Source organism: Corvus kubaryi, unplaced genomic scaffold, assembly GCF_017639235.1.
Source record: "Corvus kubaryi isolate FWS band 111438036 unplaced genomic scaffold, C.kubaryi_AGA036_p1.0 37396, whole genome shotgun sequence".
In the NCBI taxonomy this organism is placed as follows: domain Eukaryota; kingdom Metazoa; phylum Chordata; class Aves; order Passeriformes; family Corvidae; genus Corvus; species Corvus kubaryi.
The window spans coordinates 18,108,730-18,133,495 of NW_024581135.1; the positions used below are offsets into that span (position 1 = coordinate 18,108,730).

The 24,766-nt window shown below is 40.1% G+C and overlaps 1 protein-coding gene and 1 long non-coding RNA gene across 3 annotated transcripts in view; one reads left to right on the top strand and one right to left on the bottom strand.

Moving 5' to 3' along the window:
• COBLL1 (cordon-bleu WH2 repeat protein like 1) overlaps positions 1-5,176 on the bottom strand; it is a 79,296-nt gene extending 74,120 nt beyond the window's left edge. Inside the window, exon 1 of one of the 2 annotated variants that reach the window (XM_042040677.1) lies at positions 5,004-5,176. In XM_042040677.1, coding sequence (XP_041896611.1) covers positions 5,004-5,077 — 74 coding nt within the window. In that variant the 5' untranslated portion in view covers positions 5,078-5,176. Of the gene's footprint in view, positions 1-4,886 lie in introns of both variants that reach the window. The other variant, XM_042040680.1, reaches the window with a different exon arrangement.
• A 403-nt stretch (positions 5,177-5,579) lies between these two features.
• Positions 5,580-9,495, top strand: LOC121670457. Its single transcript, XR_006018144.1, has 4 exons — positions 5,580-5,897; positions 6,237-6,365; positions 6,498-6,573; positions 6,990-9,495. It is a non-coding gene; the product is annotated as an uncharacterized LOC121670457 (long non-coding RNA).
• The last annotated feature ends 15,271 nt before the right edge of the window (positions 9,496-24,766 follow it).

Consider the following 24,766-nt stretch of genomic DNA (forward strand, 5'->3'; position numbering starts at 1 on the left):
AGACCTTCAGTTTCCTCTGGAATCTAGGGTTTTGGTCTCCTACAACAGACTCTTTTCTTCTTCCACCCAACACAGATGTGTCTACTCAAAACAAATAGTGATCTTCAGGTTTACATAAACACTGTTATCTCACTTAAAGTACATTAAAAAAAAAGATCCAGTAACAGTCAAAAGAAAAGAACCTATCCTAAGATAACACCAAAACCCAGCTTCCAGTCTCAAGCACTTTTTCCCCTCAAATGCTTTTGATACCTCACTATCTTGCTCCCACTTTTCTTTTTCACAGGATACCAACACACTTGGACAAAGCTTGGAAATAACTCTGCTGATCTCTATTTGTGTATTACCCTCCTACACATTTTTTCACCCTAGTATCCACATGCCACCCCCTAATGTTTTTTTGATCTCATTCCCACAGCAACACACTCCAGCAGGGAACATTACCAGTAACTATTCCATAGGCACCCAGCTATGACTTCAGACTTGACAAAGTTTGAGTAAACAGCTTTTAAATACAACATTCAGGTAACAGCACCAGTGTCGTTCCACTATTTGAGGTTGCCTTGCTTAAGGCAGATACATTAAGAAGAACAACATAATCATCCCAAGAAGAGTTATGTGTACATTTGGAACTCAGCTGGCAAATTGGCCCCTGGAATGATTAGCATTCAAGTGGCTCCTGATGGGCATCCATCCACAAAGGAGCTAACTACCTGCTTCAAACATCCAGCAAGCTCTACAATCCCAAATTCTAAAAATTCTTTCCATTTTGGCATTGCTCATTTACTTGTTCTTCATCAGTGTCATCGGGGTGAGAAGAACATGTAAGTACTACCCTGAAGTCCTCGGTCTAAGAAATGAAGCACATCTAAGAAAGGACTACTTGTTAGACCCATAATGGCCTAACCTCTGATCCTAGACAGTGCTACTACCACTTAGTAGCACAAGCAAAAAAGGTCTTGCACTTATTGATAAACATGTGCATACAATATACAGAGCAATGGCAACAGCTAATTCATTGCAAAAGAAAAATGTAGTTTCACCCTTACTTAAATTTCACCAAACTGAGCAAATTCAGATGCATACCCAAGTCCCCACCCCCACTCTGCTGCTGTGGCTTGGGCATAGAATGCTTGTTTGAAGCTACTTGCTGTCCCTTCCCACACTCTGCAACAGGAAGGACTTTCATTTATACTTGAACAAACCTGTGGCTATGTTGTGAGCTGACTCAACCGAACACTTGAAAGAGAAGGAAGAGAGCTCAAATCAGTATTCCAAGCCTGACACCAGACATTTGCCAACACTGCGCCACAGCTGATATCTCCAGAGACCCAATGTGATTGAAATGATTTGATAAAAACTCAGTTACATGCAAGTGAAAAGGTAAATTTCTTGGGTTCTCTGAAAACATCTCTCACTTCCTGAGACAGCCCTGTGAATCATGTGAAAAACACTTCTCTCCTGCTCTCCTTAAATTTTTCAAATACATCCACCAGGCCAAGCAACAGTGAATGGGAGCCTGAAGACACACAGAGAAGTGTTTCTGGCACTAAGGTAATCAAAGCTGTTTGGCCCTGCCCCTTTCCCCACACAACCACCTCTATCTCCTAAGCATGTTTTTGTTAGACACACAATGAAAATAACAAAAACAAAGGGGGTTTGCTTGGGTAAAGCAGGTCAAAAGCTGATATTTTGTATGCAAGCACATAGTTTTAAATATGATTTAAGGGAACAAATTAAATAATGCAATATTCTCAGAAACACTACAATTGAATTAAAGGTGGATCTCAACATGAATTCTAGTATTTCAAAAGATATCAATATTACATCTACCGAAATCCACATTTGCTCCAATATTCTAATGGCACATTAAGCCATAACACAGTTCTTCATGGTAAAATCCTGTGTCAACTACTGGCATCTACTTGTAATGTAAAAAAGTATCTGCTCCAGGGTACAGGATTGCTGCCCAGCAACAGCAGGAAAATTGTGTTCAAAAGGTAGAATACCAACCACAGCCACTTCTTTTTTTATTTGTAAGTATTAAATCACACATTTTCCTATCACTTCATAAAGCAAATTCAGCTCTGTGATGAACAGGAGCAGACTCTGTCAACTGGCCTGGCAGGAGCTCACTGCCATGAGTGCTGCTCAGATTCAGGCTAAGATAGATGAGCTATAAAACCACCTTCAAAGTAGGTCCAGCCAAGTTTCTCCTGCTAGGGGAAGAAACTATGTGTCATGGCCAGCCAGTTACTGGGCACACCTCCTATTCATCATATTCCAAAATATTCCAGCCAGTTGCTGGGCACACTCTCTATTCACCATATTATAAACAACAACGACAAAAAAATCCAGCAGAGGCCATTTTAAAAAAAATCTTTCCTTATTTACCTTGAATGTACAGAGAGAATAATATGGGCATGTTTCTCACCAAATTCAGACAAATATTATTATCCACAACCAATTTTAATAAACAATTTTTCAATAGGAAAGCATAATCCCGCATGCAAAAAAAAAAAAAAAAAAGAGACAGGATCGTTTCCCAAAGCTTGTCTCCATAGATCTGATAACAAAATTCTGTATTAAAGAGCCAGGAGTGATTAAATTATATAGGGGTTCCAAGCCTTAACAAACACCAGTGCTTGAAAATTCACAAAACACTACCTTCTTAGCAGTTAGCATAAGCAAACTTTCTCAGCTGTTAAGAGTTACCAGCAATTACTCCACAGAACTTCAAGCAGTGATTTAAGAACACATTGGCTGGTAAACAGTTTTCAGCTGCAGATTAACAATACTTTCAACCTGGCTAGACAAGTTAACAAGAAGTTAATGCAGTATATTACATCATTTGGTAATACATTTAAAGAAAAATGCTATTTCAACTGAAATTCCTCCCAGATTGCACAAATTTTCCTATCTCTCACATAGGGAGAGGGAACCACAGTAACTGCATACCATTCAAAAATGTATCTGTGGACCAGTTTCAGTAAAACCGGGAGTTCTCTTTTTTTCTGGTATATCCACATTTTTTTCCTCAAATCCAGCGACTTGGTGAGCAAATGATACCATCTTAAGGAAATAGTTAAGACTGTCAATAAAGAACTTCTGCAGCAAGAAAGTCATGGCAACTTGATTTTCTAAGTACTAAATGATATGTGAACAGCTGATAAAGGGCCTGAAAATCTCTCTGCAGAGCTAATGCAATGAGCACTATTGTTAGCTACATGTTTCTCAAAACTGAGAAACGGATGCTAACAGATGCTTGAAGACACATAAAGGGAATTTAGACATCAAGCAGCAGCCAAAATTCACTACACGAAACAACTTTATGGCCGGCAACAGGCCTAGAGGAACTGTCAGAACAGCCAAAGTTTTAATTGTGTATTTTTGCTTGTTTTTAAATTCCTGTTCACAAGTAAAACTGAAGACATTCAAGACATACTGCTTTTGCCACTTTCTAACTTGGAATAAAGCACTATTATCCTACACCCAGTCCTTCCAAACGTGCTTATGTACCCGGAGTCTCAAAAATGCAGTAATTATCTATAAGTTAATTATACCTTCTACATTGATTAACAATATAAAATTCATTTCTTAATGGTTACATATAAATGTGGAATGGTGACAAGGCCTTAAGTGAATAAATACCCCTCCCTTTTGGAGTCTTCCATACAGCCATGACTTCAAACTGATTTGATTATTGCTGCAAATACTACAGTAAATTGCCATCATCTGCACCTGTTTACACTGTAGGCACTTGGTCAGAAATCCAAGTAATCCATTTTTGTAAACAGCATGGAAGCTTCACGAAAATGTTCACGTTAAAAAATAACACCCACCATGTATTCTGTCCATTCTATTTACAGATAACTTCAGCAGTCTTGCCAGTATTTTTATTCACTCTCTCTTTCCTACTGAAATCACTGAGTGAATTAATTTTCTTGAAACGTACCTGACTAGTTAAGGAAAAATCCTCCTCCTACTGATCTATAACTGAGGTAGTTTTATTTAAGATTTAAAAAACATGTTCTATAAAGTTGTATTTTCTGACATACTACAAGCAAAATTAAAACAGCGGGCCCTAACATGTAAAAAGAAACAAGCCAGCCCTTTTACAACTGCCAACAGATGCTGCTTGTTTATTTTCTTTTCCCCAGCGTCGGCACTTCCCAGAGCACCGAGGAGGGCACAGTCCTCCCACACCGCCACCACTCTCACCCAGAGAGCTGCAAGTTGGCTCCGCACACCTGAGGATGCTCCGACTGGCAAGCGTCGACCTGCAGGGATTTCCCAGAGGCGCCGATCCCGGCAGTGCCGTGCACCCAGCAGGTCCCGCGCCGGCAGCGCCACAGCCTGGCAGAGGCACCGGGACGGCGGTGCCGGCGGGCGGGTCGCGGCTCGTCCCTGCGGGAATGCCCGCGGCGCGGGGCTGGCGCTGCAGCCGCTGCTCGGTCGGGCACCGCCAAGGAGGGCTCCGGCGGCCCGACGGGCTGGCGGCGCAGCCCCACCGCGGGGAGCGGCCGAGGTGCCCCCGAGGCGCGGCGCCCCCGCTGCCGTTTAACGGTCGCGCCGCTCCATCTGCCCGGGTCCCGCCCGGGGCTTCCGCCTCGGCCCCGCCGCGGGAGCCCCGGGAAGGGGCACGGGCAGCACCCCCGCCCCCAGCGCTGGGGAGCCGCCTCTCGCCGCTGGCTGCCTCCCAAGCGCCGCACCTCACAGCCGGACGCGCACGGCACCGGCCTCCCCGACCCGAGCTGCCCCCTCGCTCTCACCTCACCTCACCCCACCCAGCCCTGCGCACGGCCCGGCACGGCCGGGCTCCCGCCGGCTGTCCCTCTGGAGCCGGGGGCGGCCGCGCTCCCGCCCGCGCCTTCAGCTGTGCTTACCCGGAGGGTGGCAAGGCGGCCGCCGGCCGAGCGCCGCCGTCCATGCCGGCGGCCAAGGGAGCGCAGGGCGGGCGCAAGCCGGGGACCCGCCCGCACAACCTCGGCTCCCCGCCTCACCTGCTCGGGGCGGGCTGAGGAGGGCGGCTCTGCTCCGTAGCCCCTGGCGCCGCCCTACCCCCGAGCCCGGGCATTCCCCGCTGTTTGCAGCGGGGACACTAGGCGTCTGCTCGGGGTGGCGGCCGTGGTCACGGGCTGCGCCAGGCTCCTGCCGCTCCCGGAACCACACCTTGGGCGGAGGGGAAAAAAAACACAGAAGGAAAAAAAAAAAAAAACCAAAAACCAACCCAAAACCGAACTTGGCGGCGAGAAACTTGAAAGGCGGAACCTTCCCCGCTCCGGCACGCGCGGAGACACAGAGACTCCCTGTTCCCGTTCCAGCGCCTCCTCCCGCCCCCACACACCCGGCTGTCCCTCCAGCTGCGGCCGGAGTGGGGACTCCGCTCGGCCCCGGCCGCGGGCTGTTAGCGGCCAGCGGGGGCAGGGCCGCTCCTCTCGGCTGGAATTTTCCTCTCCCCGAGCGAACCGTCCCGGCGGCCGCCTCGGGCTCAGCCCTTTCCCATTCCAGCCACCAGGGCGCGAGGCGAAATCCCCACAGGTGGGGAAAGCCAGGCGCGGAGCCCGGGGCCGGGATGCGGTCGGACCCCGCGGTGGGGTCCGGCACCCTCAGGAAATCCGTTCTGCCCGGCCATCGGGGCTGGGCCGCCCTGTGCCCGCTGCCGAGCGCGCCGGGACGCGGCTGAGCCCCACCGTGTCACGGGTGACGAGCTCCCGGGGTCAGGGGTGATTTCAGCCTGATCTGCGTTTGCTCGCCGAGCATGACGGCACCTCAGCTTTTCTATGCTGAGCAGATCGGGCACTAATGCGCTGTGTACCTGTGTCAGCACAGAGCGCCGTTCCTGCTCTGCCGTGGGACCAGATGATATTGCACAGTACATACAACTCTTTATACAGGTAATATTTTGCCCAGTGCTTAACAAAAGTTGAAAAATAGCCAACGTCAAAGCATTTATACCTTTCTTCTCCATAGGAAGAAAGTAGAACGTTGCATCCAATTATAAAGTCCTTTTTTTGACTAATTCTAAGATTATGTATCTGGAAAAAATTAATATCATTGACCATTCGATGTCAATATTTATAATACTTGATGTTAATATTCTTCATAGCTAGTGTAATACTGTATGTAGCATTGTACAGCTATTGTACTTTAATAACATTTTGCTTCTCCCTGTATATGCCCTCTCATCTGCACTGTGCTTCTTCAATAAAGATGTTTTTTCTGCTTTTTCACAGGAGACTAAGCCTGAAGCCACCTGTTTCGAGAGACCCTAGAGGTTGTTCACACCCTGAATAACCACATGCCATTATCAGGCACACCTCATTAATCTGTGTATGTTTCTTAAACCAAAAACTTAATCACTGGTGAGTCAGATGGATTTTCCATGGTCCAGTTCTCAGAGAGGCAATGTTCAATGAATTGATCAATTAAGAGTCTCAGGAACCATTTCATTGAAGACCTTATGTAAGTTTTGGACCTGTTTTCTCTTTTGACAGTCCATGTTCTATTCTCACACTCCTCAAATTGTTTGGCCACTTCTGCTTGAGATCGCTCAAAGAATGACCAGCAAAGGTATGAGCAAAAGTCAGATTTAATGTTAAACTACAAAGCACAACAAATTCCTTGGCAAATTTCATTCTACTTACAAAGGGCAACTAAGGCACAACAAGGGGAAAGCAAGCAACAACGAAACCAAACAAAATCCAGGCAATCAAAACAGGAATTAATTGTAACTACCTAGGTGTATGTGTGTGTCTGTGTGTAAAGACAGTGTAAACCTTAACAACCTAACAGAGAAATAACACTTAACAGCACTTAGCCTAAATTATAATTATAACTTAACCTAACTTCCAGATTTGCTATAGCATATGCACGGAGGGTATGCACGCAGGCAGAAAGAGTCAGTGCAAGATAAGGTACCTGTGGAAAAATTTCCCTCATAGGTCAGTGAAAATACTCACTTCGGATGCTTTTGCATCTCCCAACAGGCGAAGGATCGGGCCTTGAGGAGAGGATATCAGCCCAGGAGACGCCGTGGTTCAGTGATCCTCCAGGTATAGCAAACCTCAGGGTTTGCTGGCTCTGAGAGGCGTCCCACTCAGAGGGAGATGCTGGTCACAGGCCCACTGTGGTCCAGGAGAGCTCAAAGGGCCCCATTTTGGACTACTGTTTATAGGGTCACAAGAGAGTGGGCTTTAGTCATAACAATGTTTCATCCTGGCTACAGTTTGGGTCAGCACTTTCTTTAAAAGCGTGAGAATAGGAGTGTTATGCCATTCAGGCCAGAGAAATCTTTTCCAAGGCTGGTCAGGAGAAAAACAGAAGCTTGTTAGAAGTTCCTGAGAGCAGACAGTGTTTTTTGATAAGCTCAGAAAGAGCTGAGCCCAGGTGATGTTTTCAAGGATGAGGCCTAACAAGCATTTTCTCAGATCACACTGCAGCCTGGAAAGGGGCTGAGGGGGTGAAGAGGGAGGATGCACCAGCACAACTTCCTAGGTTAGGACGAAGGTTGACAAATTCTTTTTTGACTGTTCCTGCAATCAGGCCACGGTAACTTTCTGCATTCAGTTTGTAGCATTAGTTTAAGTACAAAAGAACTCTCTGTTTCCAACCAGCTACTTCTTGAGCAAAACCATTATGTGACAGCACCTTCTAAATTGTAATGAAACTTCCATGGTGCAAAGGTGTGAGATGATTCAAGATTATAATGATGTTTCAACTGAAGACCCTGTAGCTGATTGTGTATTAATTAGAATAATTACATGTGTTTGTGTCATGTTGTGATCCCTTCTAATAAACTTTGCTTCACCACCAACAGATAAGGAACTGTTGTAGCACTCCCTTTATAATCTCATTTGAAAACTAGTACATGCTATAGTCTAATTCTTTTGGCAAGTATTAATGCCAGAAAGATTGCAATCTATTGAATAGCTCACATGGGCTCATACTAGAAACTCAGCAATGCCAGGCAGAAAAGTGACATTAGGGAAATAACTAAAAAAAACATTATCAATGGTGACAATTTCCAATAGAGCCTGGGAGATTATGTAAAAATGCAGTTCACTAAATAATGCCAATCTCATTTTAAGAGGGGAGGGGTTATGCTTATTGTCTTACACCGCCACATGTCTTACTCTTATCTTGGTTGTTAGCTAAACACATCTGAAATTCTGATCACTAGAAACACTGTAGGCTCTAAACTTGAGTGCCTGCAGGCCATGGTCTGCAGTGGCAGTTTTACAGTAACTAGACTTAAAATAGTTGAGTTACCGGAGATACCATTTCTCTTAGGGGTCTCAGTTCTTAGAGACAGATTCTGGACTCCTATGGCACTTCATTTCTTTATCAATAGAAAATCAGTTCTGTGTTCAAATTTCAAAAGTTGACAGCATCAAATGCTCTTTTTAAAATTTTTCAATTTTTATAAAGTTTCCAACTTTGTCCTGAGCTCAAGACATCATTCATACAAAGCAAACATAACTCTCATACACAATAAACAGAAGGCCACATCAGAGAATACCAAGTGGGTTATTAACACACTATTCATTGTCTCTCCTATTGAATAGCCAATGGAAAAAAAACCCCCACAACCAAACATTTCAAGTTCCCTCGATTTTTCAACCTGATCCATGAAGATATCATTGTAACAAATAATCAAGTGGTAGATTATTAATTGCACCATTGCAATAACGTAATCTTTTGTTGATGGTTTGAGGTAAAACAATCATTTATCTGGAGGCATTAATCCCTGTGGCAAGCTGCCAGCCACTGCACTTGGTGCATGTACTCAGTGCTATTGTGTATTTAGCATAAATGTTTGCAGATTCTGATTACTGTTAGCATAACCTTCAAATTATGCATGTAGTGAGAACTGCTAATTGCAATTGGTATTTGAAGGAGAACTTCTATCTTAGGTAGAGACGTTAAGTTCCAGGTGTCTTACTAACTATGGGATTTTTATATAAGTTAAATCACTAAAAACAAAGCTTTGCTTGTTCTAAAACAGCAGCAGTATCCCATGGCATTTTTCGTAACAGTCCAAAGTCGTCCTAGTACTTGTGGTTGCTCTCCTTTGTTCAAGAAGTTGCCAGAAATGTGAATACAAATATTTTTGAATGAAAGATGTAGAAATGTAATGTAATGTAGAAATGTAATAGACAGTATGATTTTCAAAGAGGTATGCCCATTATGCATAAGGTGAAAGCTTTTTGAAGTGTTAAATAGACCAGGGGAACCTTAGAATATTTTTCACTCCTGTAAAGGTCTGCTTACAAGGTCTTTTAAAATTTCTTAATAGGTAACAGGTTATTAGTGACATTTTGTGATTTAAGGATGTAACCTGAATGCACTCCTAATGTAGTTTTGTACATTGAAAATCATACTGTGTCACACTGTAGTTGTTTTGAATAACACTGTGCAAAGTAGGTGTCAGATTATGAACTGAAAGGTGTTCTTAATTTTCTGATGCATAATTAAAATATATTAGAAAGCTGAGCTGTTTATTCTATACATTTTATCATGTATAGCAGACATGATAAAAATCAGGTTTTTACCCTCCTAGTATAAAGATAAAACAAGGAATTATTATATGATTCTTCATTTTGTTTAAATGAAAACTAAATCCATATGTAATTCCTTTTCTACAGAGTAGTCAGTCAGCTTATGTTGCGTGCTGTTGAACAGCTGCTGTTTCTGCGTTTGCATTCCAGAATGCGGGTTAGGTTTTGGGAGGCATGCACACACATGTATACAGCCACTGAAAGCGTTGCTGTAGGCACAGGGACAGGTTTGGGAGCCCATTTAAACTGTGCCCTTCACTGAAGAGCACTGTCCCCCATACACAGCACTGGTGAGCCCACACCTCGAATCCTGTGTTCAGTTCTGAACTACAAGACACTGAGGTGCTGGGGCGTGTCCAGCTTTGGCCTGATAGACTAAGCAGAAATAAGTCTACAAAAAAGTACCCCACATACTACTAGGACTAAGTAATTTCTGCCTTTTTGTTTTCCCAATAGTAAATACTACATATAATACTGTCCCAAATAGTTTTTGCTCCTAATACATATATTACAGGCATTCACTTTCTTAGAGATACATTGTTCTTTTAGGTTGTGTTTAAGGCCTGTGTGATAATACTATGATGTACTCTCATTACTACCTTTGTGTTTTCACTCTGGTAGTATTTTATTTTTGCCTTTGGATCATCAAAGCAAATGTTTTACTGCTTACATGTCATGATTTCTAAGTTATTTTGTTGTTGAGCAGTATTTTTGGGGATGCATTAAATAAGAATTAGTGAGGTATTCCTGTGGATTAACATTGCAATTGAGTAATATTAGAAAGCTTCAGACGATGCTGAGTAGTGAGTGATATAAGGCGTAGAATCACATATGCTGTAAAGGATCCTGTTGCAAAGTTAATTATTTTTTAAAACAGTTTTGTCTAATTCTTTCAAATCATGTTAGCCACAGTAGTTGCAATGAAACATAGATAAGAACTAATTTAAATGTTAATCTTAGCGGGGGTTTAGAAGAAACTACAAATTCACTAAATTTCTCTCATGCACTAAATTTCCACATTATGAATGCACATAGTGTGCAAAATCCTCAACACTGAAGTCTGCAAAGCCTAAACAGTAAAAAACATTTCTGAAGAATACCACCTCTGGAAAGAAATACATTCATAATATCTGTTCAATTGATTAGTAAGGCATTAACTTATGGCTTATTGTATCATATAACACTACAAGAAACATAATCTCCTTTTTCTATTAGAAAAATTCACTTAGATCCAAAAGAGATTTGGGGATTTCTTCAACAGCGATACAGAAAATGTAGCAATAGCTATGCTATAAGCAGATGAGTTATCTTAGGTCCCGAAATCTATATTGCTATGGTTATACTGTGTCATGAAAACAAGATACATTAGCCGAGGAGAAGCCTTATGCTGCACAAATTTGTATCTCTTGGTACTTAGCCAGCTTGCTCAGAACTAGCCTGGGTAGCTTTACAGCTCTCATGCTTCTGGACAGCCTCGGAGGTGCTGCATACATTTAGTAGAATCTAATGCCGTTATGTTAAGATGCTTTTGAAGCATGGAGAGGGAGGTAAATGCTTCTACTGGATGATAGGAACTGTGTACTTTGATTAGACAACTGAATAAATGGGGAGGAGAGAGGGAAGAGATGCTCCTCCTCTGGAATGCTAACAAGAAAGTGAAGTTGCTCTGTGTGCAGTGTGCTTATTCAGGTCTGCTTTAGGGACCTACAGCTGGAAGGGGCCCCACAATGAGCTCCAAAGGGACACATCATGTCTATTTTAAACACAAGATGGTACTGAGATGTTCAGCACAGACAAATCAAAGATAATTTTGATTACATATGTGCACACAGTGAATTCTAAGGACCTGGAGAAAAGTATTTGTTGGGAAAAAAGGCTCATCCCACCTTCATATGCTGGCAGTTTCAAGAATACATTGCACCAAGTTCTATTTAAGTCACATTGTAGGCACATATTCTTCTTCATAGATCCAGAAATTATTAGTGTTCTAAGCTTTTAGAAAGCTGGATTTTCTTTCCCCAATAAACATTTGAATAAAAGTCATGAACATATACTTACACGAACGTTTCAGTCAGAGTACCTGGCAGAGTTCACCAACCTTTTCAAACACACTGGACAGGAGTCCAAGGCTGTGTATTACAACTGAATGTGGTTTTACATCTAGTATAAGGTTCATCACGGGGAGATGAAACATTAGTTACAGAAATTCTTTGAGGTTTTGATCTGAAAATTATTACTGCTCTGAGTTTGAGAGCTTGCATAAATAATTTCAAGTAATTTCAAAGCCCAGCTTTGACTGCTTCTTTTCTGCAGTTTGCCATTGTCTCCTTGCAGAATTACCTCGGTAGTGAGCATCTATGTGTAGTCAACACAGCTTGTGCAGACATGTCAAAGACAGTTTTAAATTAGCATAGGTGTGAAGCTCAGCTCAGCTCAGGCTAACAACTCAGTTTCAGAGCCAGGTTTCTGGAGAATGTAGAAGAGAAATTCTTTCTCTCCTTGGCTATGCTTAGCAACAGTACACAGGATAGGATAGCTCAAGGTATATTCTCTGGTAAGAATCCACCAGTGTATATATCGCTGTTTCTGCCCTGGAAACAAAAAATGGTAATTAAGTAGCAAAGTAGTCTCGCATGTAACAATATGCACCTGGCAACACAGACTGAGAAAGCTGTCTTGCCTTTGTGTTGTAGAAAAACACAACTTGCATCCATACCTATTTGTTATTGTTGTACCAGACTGCAGTGTATATATTCGGCATCATTAAATGCTTCTAATTTAAGTAGTTAAGTTTTAGCTAAGTTTAATTTTATTTAAGAAATGTTTGAACCATTTTCTAGCACTAGTTTTCCCATTTGTTTTTAATGGAGGGATACTGTCTATACACCATAGGAAGCACTCTTCCTGGCATCAGAGATGCTGTTCTTGCAGTCTTCCTTGATTCCAAATTGCTGTGCTAAAATCACTGCTTACTATGCACTGAGTAAGGCACAGTTTGGAAAGTTTCATTTGTATCTTGCCACAATCAGGAGGGAAAAAAGGGCTTAACAATCTAGTTTGGATTTGTTCTGTTTACTATTGCATGAAAATGAATGTAACCATGCTTAGAATTCTCACATACTAATTACCATGTATACAGGCAGCAATTTACATTGCTTTTTACTGTACATTAACATCTATCAATTCACCCTATTTAAGTACTGTGTACTAATCAGAAACAAAAGTGTCATAAAAATGTCCAAATATTTTCATTAAATATAAAGTAAAAATATTAACAAGCTAGGATAGGGCTTTAAATGCTCCATATGGAATCTGCAAAAGAAATGCCCTTAGCTCACCCAATCTGACTCAGACATTAGACCAGATTTAGAAGATGTTCTGTGCAATCTTCTATTCATAGCAGTATGACTGTACAATTAAAACATCTGAAGATTCAGCTTTTAAGTAGCTCCTTAAAGGTATTTTTAAGCTTTTCCTTGGGAGGGAAAAATCCAACTAAATACAGCAAAACTATTTTGAATGCATGTCAGTCCCACTCCATGACTAACCTGTAGCTCCAGCGTCTTGCATTTATGCCAGGAGATGTGAAATTGCTATTGTCATTCTAACTGCAGCCATAGGCCACTGAGCTGCTATAACAGCACTATAGCTATTTCTGACTTTGTGGAATGGGGCCAATGTTTTTCTCAGAAACAAAAGTTAGAAAATGAAAAGAACACTCATTTTATCCTCCACCTCTTCCTGGAGAAGACTGGGCAAGTTAATGGTAAAGAAATCCAACAAGAGTTCTTAAACACAAAGCACCATCTCTGGCTCAGGAAGTTCCTGAACCACAGACTGCTTGATGATAGGAATATTTATGGGAGTATATATGTTTTCCCTTCCTTTTCTAGTGTTCCCTCCACATCCATTTTTTGGACATTGCCTGAGAAAGGATACCAGGCTAGATAAAACATTCAGTCTGACACAGAGAGGCCATTCTCATGTTTCGTGGTTCTTTACATGTATTTGGAAGTCCGACTTTAAAACAGAAAGACCTCATTTTTTAATAAAGGTAAAGGAATGCTATAGATGTAGGCGGTTTCTTTGAACCTACTGTAATTATTATTTCAAGATTTCGCTTTTGGTCTTATTTTTTACATTGTAATGCACCACAGCTTTCAAGCACTTAAGCATTCAAAGAGCTGGTGAAGGCAGTTTGGTGGTGTTAGAAGGTAAATTACAGCTCTGCTGAACGACTTACTTGGGTACTGACTTTAGATGATGTGTAAAGTGGCAATGCTGAATGGCCTCATTAACAACTCTGAGGCCAGTGTGCCTGAGAGATGGCACCAGGACAAGGAGATGTTTTCTCTCTCTCTAGGAGTGTATGAAATGCTTATTGACTGGGCTAAACTTTAAAAGTCAGGCCATTATAGGCAAATCTAAGTTCATGGGCTTCATTCCAGACTAAGGTTCACAAAGATAAACATGTATATGCTAATTAATGCTTCAGAGTGTATTTAGGCCGAACAGTTAAAGAGAAAAGACTGAAACAGGATTGAGCTGCCCAGATGTAGAAGCAGAAGAAAGAAAGGGTAAATAAAGAGTCACCCTAAATAGTTTGTACTGTTTTGTTTTTTTTTTTACCACTTATGAAACTGCATTTGAGAAATAAGCAATTGTAGACTGATCACAATGATATAAATTTGAGCTGAGTCACAAAACCACTTTTTAAGTGAATTCTTGTCTCCTGGTTTTACAGACAGAACCCTGCTGCATAACCTGTTTTAAGTAATTCAAGATGCACCTTAGAAAATCCTTGGCCCAAGGGCAGAAAATTTTTGAAACATTTAAAGTGAATGAAAAAGAACAGGATGATAAAGCTGCACAGTGGCTCAGGAGCTAGATTTCTATGAGGGCAGAAGGAAATTGTTTTAAAACATAGACTGTGCTTATCAAGGCTAAAAGGAAACATGACATTTTTCAGCATAAATTATGAAGACTGAGATGAGAGAGAGCATCAACCAGTAAAAATGTTTGGAAAGGCCAGATTACATGGTTAAGGAACATAAAGGTACAGGAACAAATTCATGTAAGTAATTCATTACAAGTAAAAGTAATGTCCTTGGGCTGGACAGATGGTTAACTTTGCTTACTGAGGCTTTAAATCCCCAAGTCACTCTGTCGTCTTTAGATCAGAGCAACTATTAGGATAGACTGTATAACTATCATGATATTTATATAAGAAACAACAGCAGCAGCAATAACAACAACAACTATAATAATACTAATGCTAATAATAATACCTGTTCCTTTTCTAAACTTTTCCATATCACCTTTTTTTGCATTTCACGTGCCACTGATGAAAAAAACTGCTGAGTGCATAAAGAAAAATTGCAATTGAATTTTGCCACAATTTCATCCTTAGTCAAGACTGAAAGAGCTTAATGCTAGTATTCCTCAAGATCTGTGCTCCAATTACTTGATCAACAGTCTTCAGCAAATCAGATTTGTTACTGTCTTAATGTATGAAAAGAACAGAAACAAAGTGATGCAGCTGTATCAAGTAACTATCATTCCTATGTAAACTTGAAAGGTATTGAATATGAATACGAATTATGTATTTCAAACTGAAATAGCAGAAACAACTAAATTGCTCATATCTAGACAACTGCAATTTCTGGTTGCAATTACTGAATATAAAATTAAATTATTTTTGCCCATATCTTTTAATAAAATAACAGATTTTTACTCCTCATGATAAAAATGGTATCTGTTACAAAATAGTAAGAAAAAAGTAAACTCTAGTTCATAAAGACTTAAACCAATGATAGTTAACATGAATACAATTTATACAGTTATTATGATGCTTCTGAATTACAAATCAGACTAAATACATGTTCTGTTGAAAGCAAAGCAAATAACAAAAGTGAATCTGTTCTATTCTAAGAGTCACATCACAGAAACATGTAATGCTTCTCCAGTTAAACATAATAGAAATTACTCTTGAAAAAGAGGAGAACCTATTCTGCCCTATTCTACTGACTCACCAATTCAGAACAAACACACACCATGGGTGAGCTCCAGCCTACTGGCTTCAAGGGCAAGATCAAGATCCTCTGTGATTCCTAAGGGTGCAGATTTACCTGATGTTTCAAGGTGCATGCACAAGTGTTTTCAAGGTTGCTGAAAATCTCATTTTTCAAAGGTCGCAGATACTGAAATCTCCATTTCCCTTTAAATTACACACAAGCAGGTAAAAGACTAGACTTAGGGATCACTTAGATGGAGAATAATGAGGAAGGGGGAATTACCTTAAAACTATTTTAAATTTATGTGGAAGCTTTTAAATTTTTTCTTTCTTTTTCCTAATAGGTTTTATTTTTGTGGACAACATGTACCTTGCTTTATATGACACAATACTATCTTGCAAACTTCTTATTTTATTAAGAATTCATGTCCTAGTGCTACATACAGCAAGTTTTTTCATGCATAGTTTGTAACTGAGACTATAACCAGAAAATCGTGCTTGTTCACCTGCACAAGGCAGACAGCTGGAAACTGCTGTCCTATCTTCTGAGTGAATTTGTACCAGCATATCCATATGTGCTATACATGTGCCTGGGCAGGTACTGACAAAAATTACTGATCATTGCAAAGATCCCTCCTAACTGATGGCTTTTTCAATGTAATTTTTGAACACATTCCACAGTTTAAGTTCAGAGAGAGACTTGAATCAATGCTGTAGGAGAAAAAATCCAGGAGGTAGATTTCAGAGCAGCAGTTTTGTGATGTACTGAAGTTCTATCCTTACAGATGCCCATTTTTCTAGTTTTAACTAAGCCTCTCTCGTAACTCTAAATCAAATAATGAGATATAGTCTGAAAGTTACTTCTGTTTAAGAGTCCTAGACATCTGGCGTTTATGATAAGAAAAGAAGCCCTTTACAATCTTCAGCAAAATAGAACATGGGGGAGATAGTGAGGGCAGCATTCAGAATTCATTATCACAGTCACCATGAAGAGAATTGTGTAGCAATTATGTGTAGCTAACTGTTAGAAACACTAATCTAAGTTGTACGCAGTTACTTTAAAAAAAGACTAAAACCTGGAAGCTTTCTCTGATGGCTGTGCAAATCAAATTTCATCCAAGTAAAAACCAAGAGTACAGCACAAAAAAGGTATCCAAAGTCAGTATGATATGACAGAGAACTCTAGTAATCTCTAGTGTGCTTAAGCCGTAAGAACTTTAACCTGATGCTGGAAAGAAGAAAATGAAATAGTATTTCTTAAATCCTTCTATGCAACACAGCTTACTTCTTGTGTTTATCCAGCAAGCTGGCCTTTCCAGAGATCTCTCCAGGTTGCACCAGATAGCAGCGGGTATCACACACAGCAAAATGCCATAGCGGATTGCCATCTGATTAGAACTGTACCATTTCATTTGCAAAGTGTACTTCAGTTACAGATTAACAGAAAGGATTTAAATTATTGAAGGAGAAAATTAATAGCTGGTAAAAGAAAGGTAAGAAAAAAGCATGCTGGAAATTATAGGGAAACCTCAGGACCTGATTATACCATAAGGTTTAGCTTTTGCGTACAGTTTATCATTTTTATGTGAGAAGTCTCATCAAGACCAAATATACTTTCCAGAGATTATTAACTTGTCCAATGAAAAAAACCATAGATATTTTACTGAATTGTAAATCAGTTCAAAGCCTCTGAAGTCAAGTCTCAAATTTACATAGCTGGCATGACAAAAAATGTGACCTATTTGGAACAGTGGAATTATAATCTAATCTATTTAATTTTTTATGGTTGCCACCATGGAACTGGTAGTAAAGGCATGGGGTGGTAACACCTTTTCCCATTACTGCTAGAAATCTCTCTCCTCATCTGCTTCGAGATCTACTTTACCAGCAGATCCTTCCTGAATAGTACCTGTGTTTAATCTGCAATACATGAAACAGAAAAGATGGGTAGAATCCCTTGCCTAACTTAAAACAAACAGCAAGTTCCAACAGCTCCTCCAGTTCTCCCTTTCACTTCCCAAAGGCATACAAAAGTCAGGTAACTGTTGCAATTTAATCTCTTTAGCAACATTTGATCCAGCAGGCCTAAGAGTATTTTTTGTATTCCCGTACCTAAATACATGCACTAGGCACCACAAACCCAGTATTTCAGAGCCCATTGTAAGGATGGGTAGATTCTACAGAAAAAGATCTCTGTGTCAGTCAACAATAAAAGCTTTCCTGAATTTCTTGCACCTGGCATTCACTGTAACCTTAGTCACTTCTCAAATTGTTAAGGCTCATAAACCCTTTTACTGGAAGTGTGAATAAGCAGAAAGGTTTCAGTATTAAAAATATGATTAAGAGCAGCAAGTCTTAGCACACCATCTGCAGTGATCACACTCAAATATTTATTATGTAAGTTCCACTAAGGAATAGTCAATGAGGTTTGTCAGAGAGCTGAGGAGAGTTCAGAGGAGAAATCTGTGTCAAGCAGGTTGCGACAGTATAAAGAGACTACAGAAATACATGCATCCAAGGAGAGAGCTTTCAGGCAGTGGAAGTTGAAATATAGCATTCAGTCACTCAGTTTCATGAATACACACTGGATTATTACATGAAAGGAAACTGCAGTTCTAGCAATTCTGTGTACTGCAATCCAGGTCCATCTGCTGCCAAGGATGACCTCCTGACAAGCACCTTATTTTCATCTCAGTGCCCTGGATTCTCAATTAGATACTTCACAATCACTTTGATATAATGAATACAGACTTCCTAGAATATTGTCTGATAGTCTGTGCTAAGAGCAAATCTCCAAAAATAGAATGCCTGGTTTCAAAAAGAGGCAGAGACCACTCTTGTCCCTTTTTCTCTGTTTCTTAAAGCTCTATTCTCAACTATTAGACTGCTAACTTTCTAACAGTCATCTTCACTTCCAGAGGCATCCAAGGATCAACAGCTATATTATGAATAGGTTCTCAAGTGTTCTGTGCTTCAGCTTGTCTCTTGTGCAGACTAATACTGCTCTGCCAGTGTTTATTCAGCAGTTGCCATTGTCTGATACAATGGGCCTGGGTTACCATTTATCAGACTTGTTCTTCCAGCTAGTCTACATTCCTTGTCCTTGCCACTTCCAGGATCCGGAGATACTTTATGAAGATACTTCCAGAGCTTGCCAAAGGGGCATGCTCCCCTCTTCAAAAACGATGATCACTTTCCTAATAAATTTAAAACTGAAACAAGTACTTTGAAAAACACTTGATTAACAGCCCTGATATAATTATCTCTTTCGTCTTATGCTTCTTGGTTCCAAGAAATTAAAATATCATCTTTCTACATTCTAGCTTGATTTCATTATGTCTTTTCCAAAATTTTCATATTTGTAACTTTTTCTACTCTCTGCAAGTTCAGTACAAGCTTTGTGGAGTAGCTTTATTAGGAAGGAGTTTAAGTGTTTTGTACTGTGCACAAACTATGTGTAAAAAATTATTAAAATGCAAAGGGTTAGAAATTCACAAAAATAATATAAAACACTTTATAACTAAAATGAAAAAGTAGTTCAGCTAGCAAAATGTATTTTTGCTTAGGAAAATACCCAACCAGCTTTTACAACTCCTCTCACAACCACATTTTTCATTTGTTTCATATATACTCAGCTATAGGTTCTCAGAAGCTTCACAGAAGACAGGTATGCTCAATAATCCAATTATCACAAAGCTCCTGATTCACGCACCCTTAACTGACATAACCATAAATAACCCTTTCACTATCAGCTGGAGAGGAATGATGCACTGAACAGTATGAATGCCCTCTGCAGGTAGAACAGAAAACCACTGTAATTCTGGACTTAATTCCAGTCTGCCTATTTAAGTGGGAACTACATAAAGAGGTCTATACTAGTCCCTGTCAGCCTGCTCTGACATTGTCTGAAAACGTTAAATGGTACAGTAGCATCTCCAGATATTGTTGATAGGCAATTGATAATCTATCACACACTATTCACCAGTCACCAAGGCAGACTGTGTCTATACTGCTGAATTAGACAGCAACATAGAGCCAGATCAAGCCCTGGTGTGGTTTGACTGTACCAGCTACTATTCTTTCCCATACCTTCTGTATAATGCTACCTATAAGTCTTTTACCAGGCGTGTGAGGTGTTGTGCATCCTTCCCACAGTTCTAAACACCTGCACGCACAAATTACGCCTAAAGCCAGAGCAGTGTTCTATTTTGCCCAGGGGACATCAAGGACTGATGCATATTGTGGATATAACTAGTTCTGTGCCATTTGGCCTCTGATCTAGAGAACAGTCCCCCCTCTCTAAAGCCTCAATAACCTACTGCAAGAGGCAGGTTTTGAAATAATCAATACTGCATTTTTCTGAAGGGCCAATTTAGTGTGGGGGACAGCATATGTTAGGTAGCACACAAGCATCAGGTGAAAAGAGCTTCCTGTTGAAGCTGTTACCAAAACAGATGCTACACCACCAGGCTTGTATAGGCCTGCTCTGAGCCTACCGCTGTCTTTGTCCACTACATGTTGCCAGGGGTTTCAGAGCCTGTGACACAGCAATCTCCTATTCTTTAAAGAAAAACAGCAGTCAGCAACAACTGGATGCCTGAACTCCATGACCCTCAGCCCCATGACCTCCATCTCAGCATATTCATGCTGGTTTTCTGACTGGCCAAATCTACTGTGGATGAGATCTACAAAAATATAAATATATGCACTCAGTTTAAGAGAAGAATGATCTCATCCCTTAGCCAAAGATGAATTGTTTGAAGACAATTATGAAATCAGAGCAGGAAACAAGATTTTAAGCACAGTTTTTACTGGAACAATAAAACTGATGAACATCATGTGGAGCACAGTAAATGTCATATGCAACAAGAGTAAAAAAGCAACAAAAGCACTAACAGTCAAAACCAAAAAAAAAGATGACAGTGTGACAAAGATCTGTGGCCATACTTAACTTACTCACCATCATTTTTGTTATTTTCACAGGAGCTTCTGACCTCTTTCATAAGCACATGCCCAAAGCATCTTGCCTTGGGGTAGAATGACTCTAATGGATGGCCTTTACTTCCAGCTGCACACGAGCTGCAGCTCTAACTTCATGTGCAGTATAGACTAATAGGTGTATTCAAAGAGTCCAGATGCACGGACAAAATACTTGCTTGTATTTGTCCCTAACTCAACCGTGGAAGTTCAGGTAATTCATACAGTCCACCAAATCAGTACACACAATTACAATGCCTGTTACTAAAAACATGAACAAATTACTTCATTCCTGTATTTGAGAAAGCAAAGAGTGGTATTCCACATACAGGAGCCTCAGCTGCCAGCAGAATAAGAACTGAGGAATAGAAAACTGTTTGATTAGCTTTGAGTTCAAAGACACATCATAGCATATGTAACTTCCAAACTGGATTATTGTGACATGGCAGTTACAAAAACAGTTTCCTTTTTCTGTCTCTGCCTACAGCTTGCCAGTCACATCCATATACATGGCTTTGGACTTTCTGGGTAGTCTGACTCATCCTCAATCTATCAAAAGTCTTGAGTCATACATTTAAGTTCCATGAAAATCACTTTGTATGTGTACAGAGCTTTGAATTGAATCCTGATTTACATTTCAGCAATTTGGGTTTTTTTCTGCTGGAAACGCAGCAGTCTCAGTAGCTGACATCAGAAAACCAACAGAGACACGCTTCTCATGGATGCTACAGGTGTGCCAAGAACTAACTGAGGGATGTGCAGATCAACTATGAGAGCTGTGATTACTTGAAAATGCTTTTCTGAAGATCCTGTATTAAGGTCCCTCCTTTTATGTGCAACCTAACAGAGAACAGAAAAATCCTTACATTTTTCCCCTGACACATCTGTTGAAACACTAATGGAAAGATTATTTTTAAGATTGTGTCTATGACAATAGGCTATGCAGCAAGAGACAAAGACCAGTACCTTGTTTTATTTGCATATTGTTTTGCAAGTTTTTCTTGTTTCTAAGCTGCATTTTCTTCTTTCCAAAGAATGCACAGGTGGTTTTGATTTTGTGTGTATGCACATATAAAATTAGTATGTCCCAAACTCCAGTGTAGTGCACACTACCTGCATTTTCCTGGAAATTATGTAGCCCAAACTTTGTTACTTGTCACAGACTTCTTACATTGTGAATTCTGTAGCTGTCTCCATTGATATGCAAGTTAGTACTGTACATAACATGCCTGTCCTGCCAAAGACCAGTCTAATTCATCCTTCCCCCACAAAATGTCACCACCACTACACCACTCGTCACTTTTTTCATTTTTCATCAAATCTCTCTCCTTCCCACTACAGCTACCTCAAGGCAGTTACTGCCAATGTTAAGCTTTCACTATTCAAACAAAATATCTTCATTAACTTGCCAATATATTTAATTAAAAATAGACTATATACCTTGGGTGGGGCTTACACAGCTCCCAAGTTAGGCTAATCTTCACACTCCATAACATAAACTGAAGTGGGAATTTATCAAGGTGCCTGCAAGTGAAATATCAAAGAAAGCAGGAACTGTAAAGCTGCCAAGTTTCAAAGTACCTGGGCATATCATTCACAGAACCTGCAATATAGCATGTCAACAGGTCATCACAGCCATAGACTGAGAGTCAGCAGCATGGCAAAGTATGTTAAATTTACTGCATTTTAACACAGGCTAATGCTTATTTTCTGAACACAAAATTAACACGTAAGTACAATGGATGTTCTCACTTGCAGAAAGTTTTATGGTTAATGTACTGTGTATAAAATTCCCAAGGCTCTTAAGATTACTGTATATCATTGCAGCTAAACTTCAGCTCAAGCAGAGAATTTTTCTATTTTTTTAAAAAAAGTTAATAACTATCATCTGCATCTACCATCACCCCTCCGAATATTATTACATTTATGCTTAAATCTACAAGACAAAGCATCTCAGTCTGATTATGAGAAAAGCCAGAGTTTGAAGATAAAGCTGTTAGCATTTGAACTGAAATTAAGCAATATAATAAGATAAATGACAAAATTAAACCCAACAATTATTGCTAGAAAAAAACCCCAGTAAGGATTCAGAGACTGATTTTCAAAAATTCTTGGGTATTCTGTTCTTCCATCCTTACTCACAGTCCCATTTAATGAAGAAATATGTGTAATAGCCGTTCTAGAAACAGCAAAACCAAAAAACCCCCAAACAAATAAAAACAAACAAAAAAACCAAACTGAAAATGCACCACTTAGTTCTGATGGAACTAATTTTCGAGCACCATCTGCTGGTCTACGTCTAAAACAACAACCAAATTTCCCAATTTCTGGTAACACCTGAAAAATCATCAGGGCTGTATTGACTTACCACTTATTCTGTTACATATTTATTAAAAGCTCCCACGAGTCATGGATTAGCATCATACTAGAGGAAACAGCAGAATTACTGTAATAATGGATGGCTACAGAGGGGATGTGTTGGGAAGTTTAAAATGCCTGATGTTACAAACGCATTCTGAATTCCCAGATTATATCTAAATAAAGAACAAGAACAGTGTTGGGGGCTTTTTCGGCTTTAGTTTTGTAAGCCTTAACCATTAGTTGAGAGTGTATGCAAATTTTCAACGAAGTTCCTTACTCAGTTCCAGGAGTCTCCTCTTTTGATGCCCTACTAAAATTTCGGGATGTTTTTCTTGTTGTATCCTGCTTTAGCTCCAAGAAATAAGCCCTCTTGGAAGCACCTTACAAGTTTCACAGTCTTCCAAGGGGAAAAAATTACAATGGAACATCCATCTAAGGAAGAACTGCACTCCTATAAAAGAAGGTGGGAACAGACTACCAGCAATTAATAATACAAAGTAGCATGCAACAGAACTCAGAAAATCTTTCAGAACAAATTCTGCTCCAAGAATTCCAGAGTTCTTTACTTCTACAGATTGAGTTGTGTGTGTATTAGAGGAAATTCCTATCTATTATTCCTGTCTATTATCTATTGCATTTTGAATGCTTATATTGATTTCCTGGTTCAGCTGGTGTTTAATAGCAGCAGAAGCAGCCAAATGGAAAGATTTGTTTCAAGTTTCCTTGCATCTTTCTGCATTTCCCTGCCCTTTTAGTCAATGGTTGCAGTGGACTTCAGAGTAGACAGAGGTGACTGAATCAATCCCAGGTGCTTGAATTTGTTTACAGCAAGCAGAGTTGTTAATATCTTTCTGTTGTTATTCTTAGGCAATACAAGATTGGATATTCACAGAAAGTAGACTAAAATATTCCTCCTTTATTTAAAACAAGTTTTCTCTGTCATGTTATCTGTATTTTTCATGTGCAAGAAATTCAATGTGTTCTCTTGTTCAGTTTCACAATGAGTAACTTCTCCATAAGTAGAACGGCACGTGCCTTCAGAGCACCTGCAGATCCACAGGATCCACAGCTACACCATTCCCTCTGTTCAAGCTTCTCACACTCGTCTCTACCTACAAAGTCACAATACTCATCCAGCTTACTCACTCTCATGGTCTTTTCCTATTGCAGTGCCCTGTAAACCACTTAATGCAGTAGACTAGAAACACAGGCTGAAGGGAGAAACTGTGAGGAAGAAATGTACATTTTGCCAGAAATTTCCACTGCTTTTGTAGCTGAACCTAAATTAAGAAAATTGACAGTGCTTTATATCTCTATTGTCTAGATCCCCTTCGTTTAAGACTGCTGCATCCACATGCTTTTCCCACAGCTGGGACAAGTAGCACAGAACCCCAAAGCAACAATTTGATATGCCATCAATTCTGTATTTGCATTTCACCATTGAGGCCTACTCTTCTTTTATAAAATCTGGATTAAATTACATCTGATTTCTGAAAGACTGAAAATGTCAATTATCCTATGATAACTGGGTAACTGTACACTTGTCCCACCTTCCCAGGAAGGCTTCATGGTGGTTATGAAGTCCCTGGAAGGACCAGCACACTACAGATTGTTCTTGGGATAATACGATTTCTGTACAAAATGAGCTATATCATAATCTTTTTGCATAGTTTAAGAATTACTGTCCCCTTAGACAAGATAATATTCCATTCCACTGCCCAGTCATTAAATGGGAACAGATTTAATATATACTGTTAAATAAATGAATGGAAGTCCACGAACACCATTTGTCTCACACGGCAGGCAGACTAGCACTGTTACAAAAGTTGGTGTCAACATACAGCATGCCACTAAT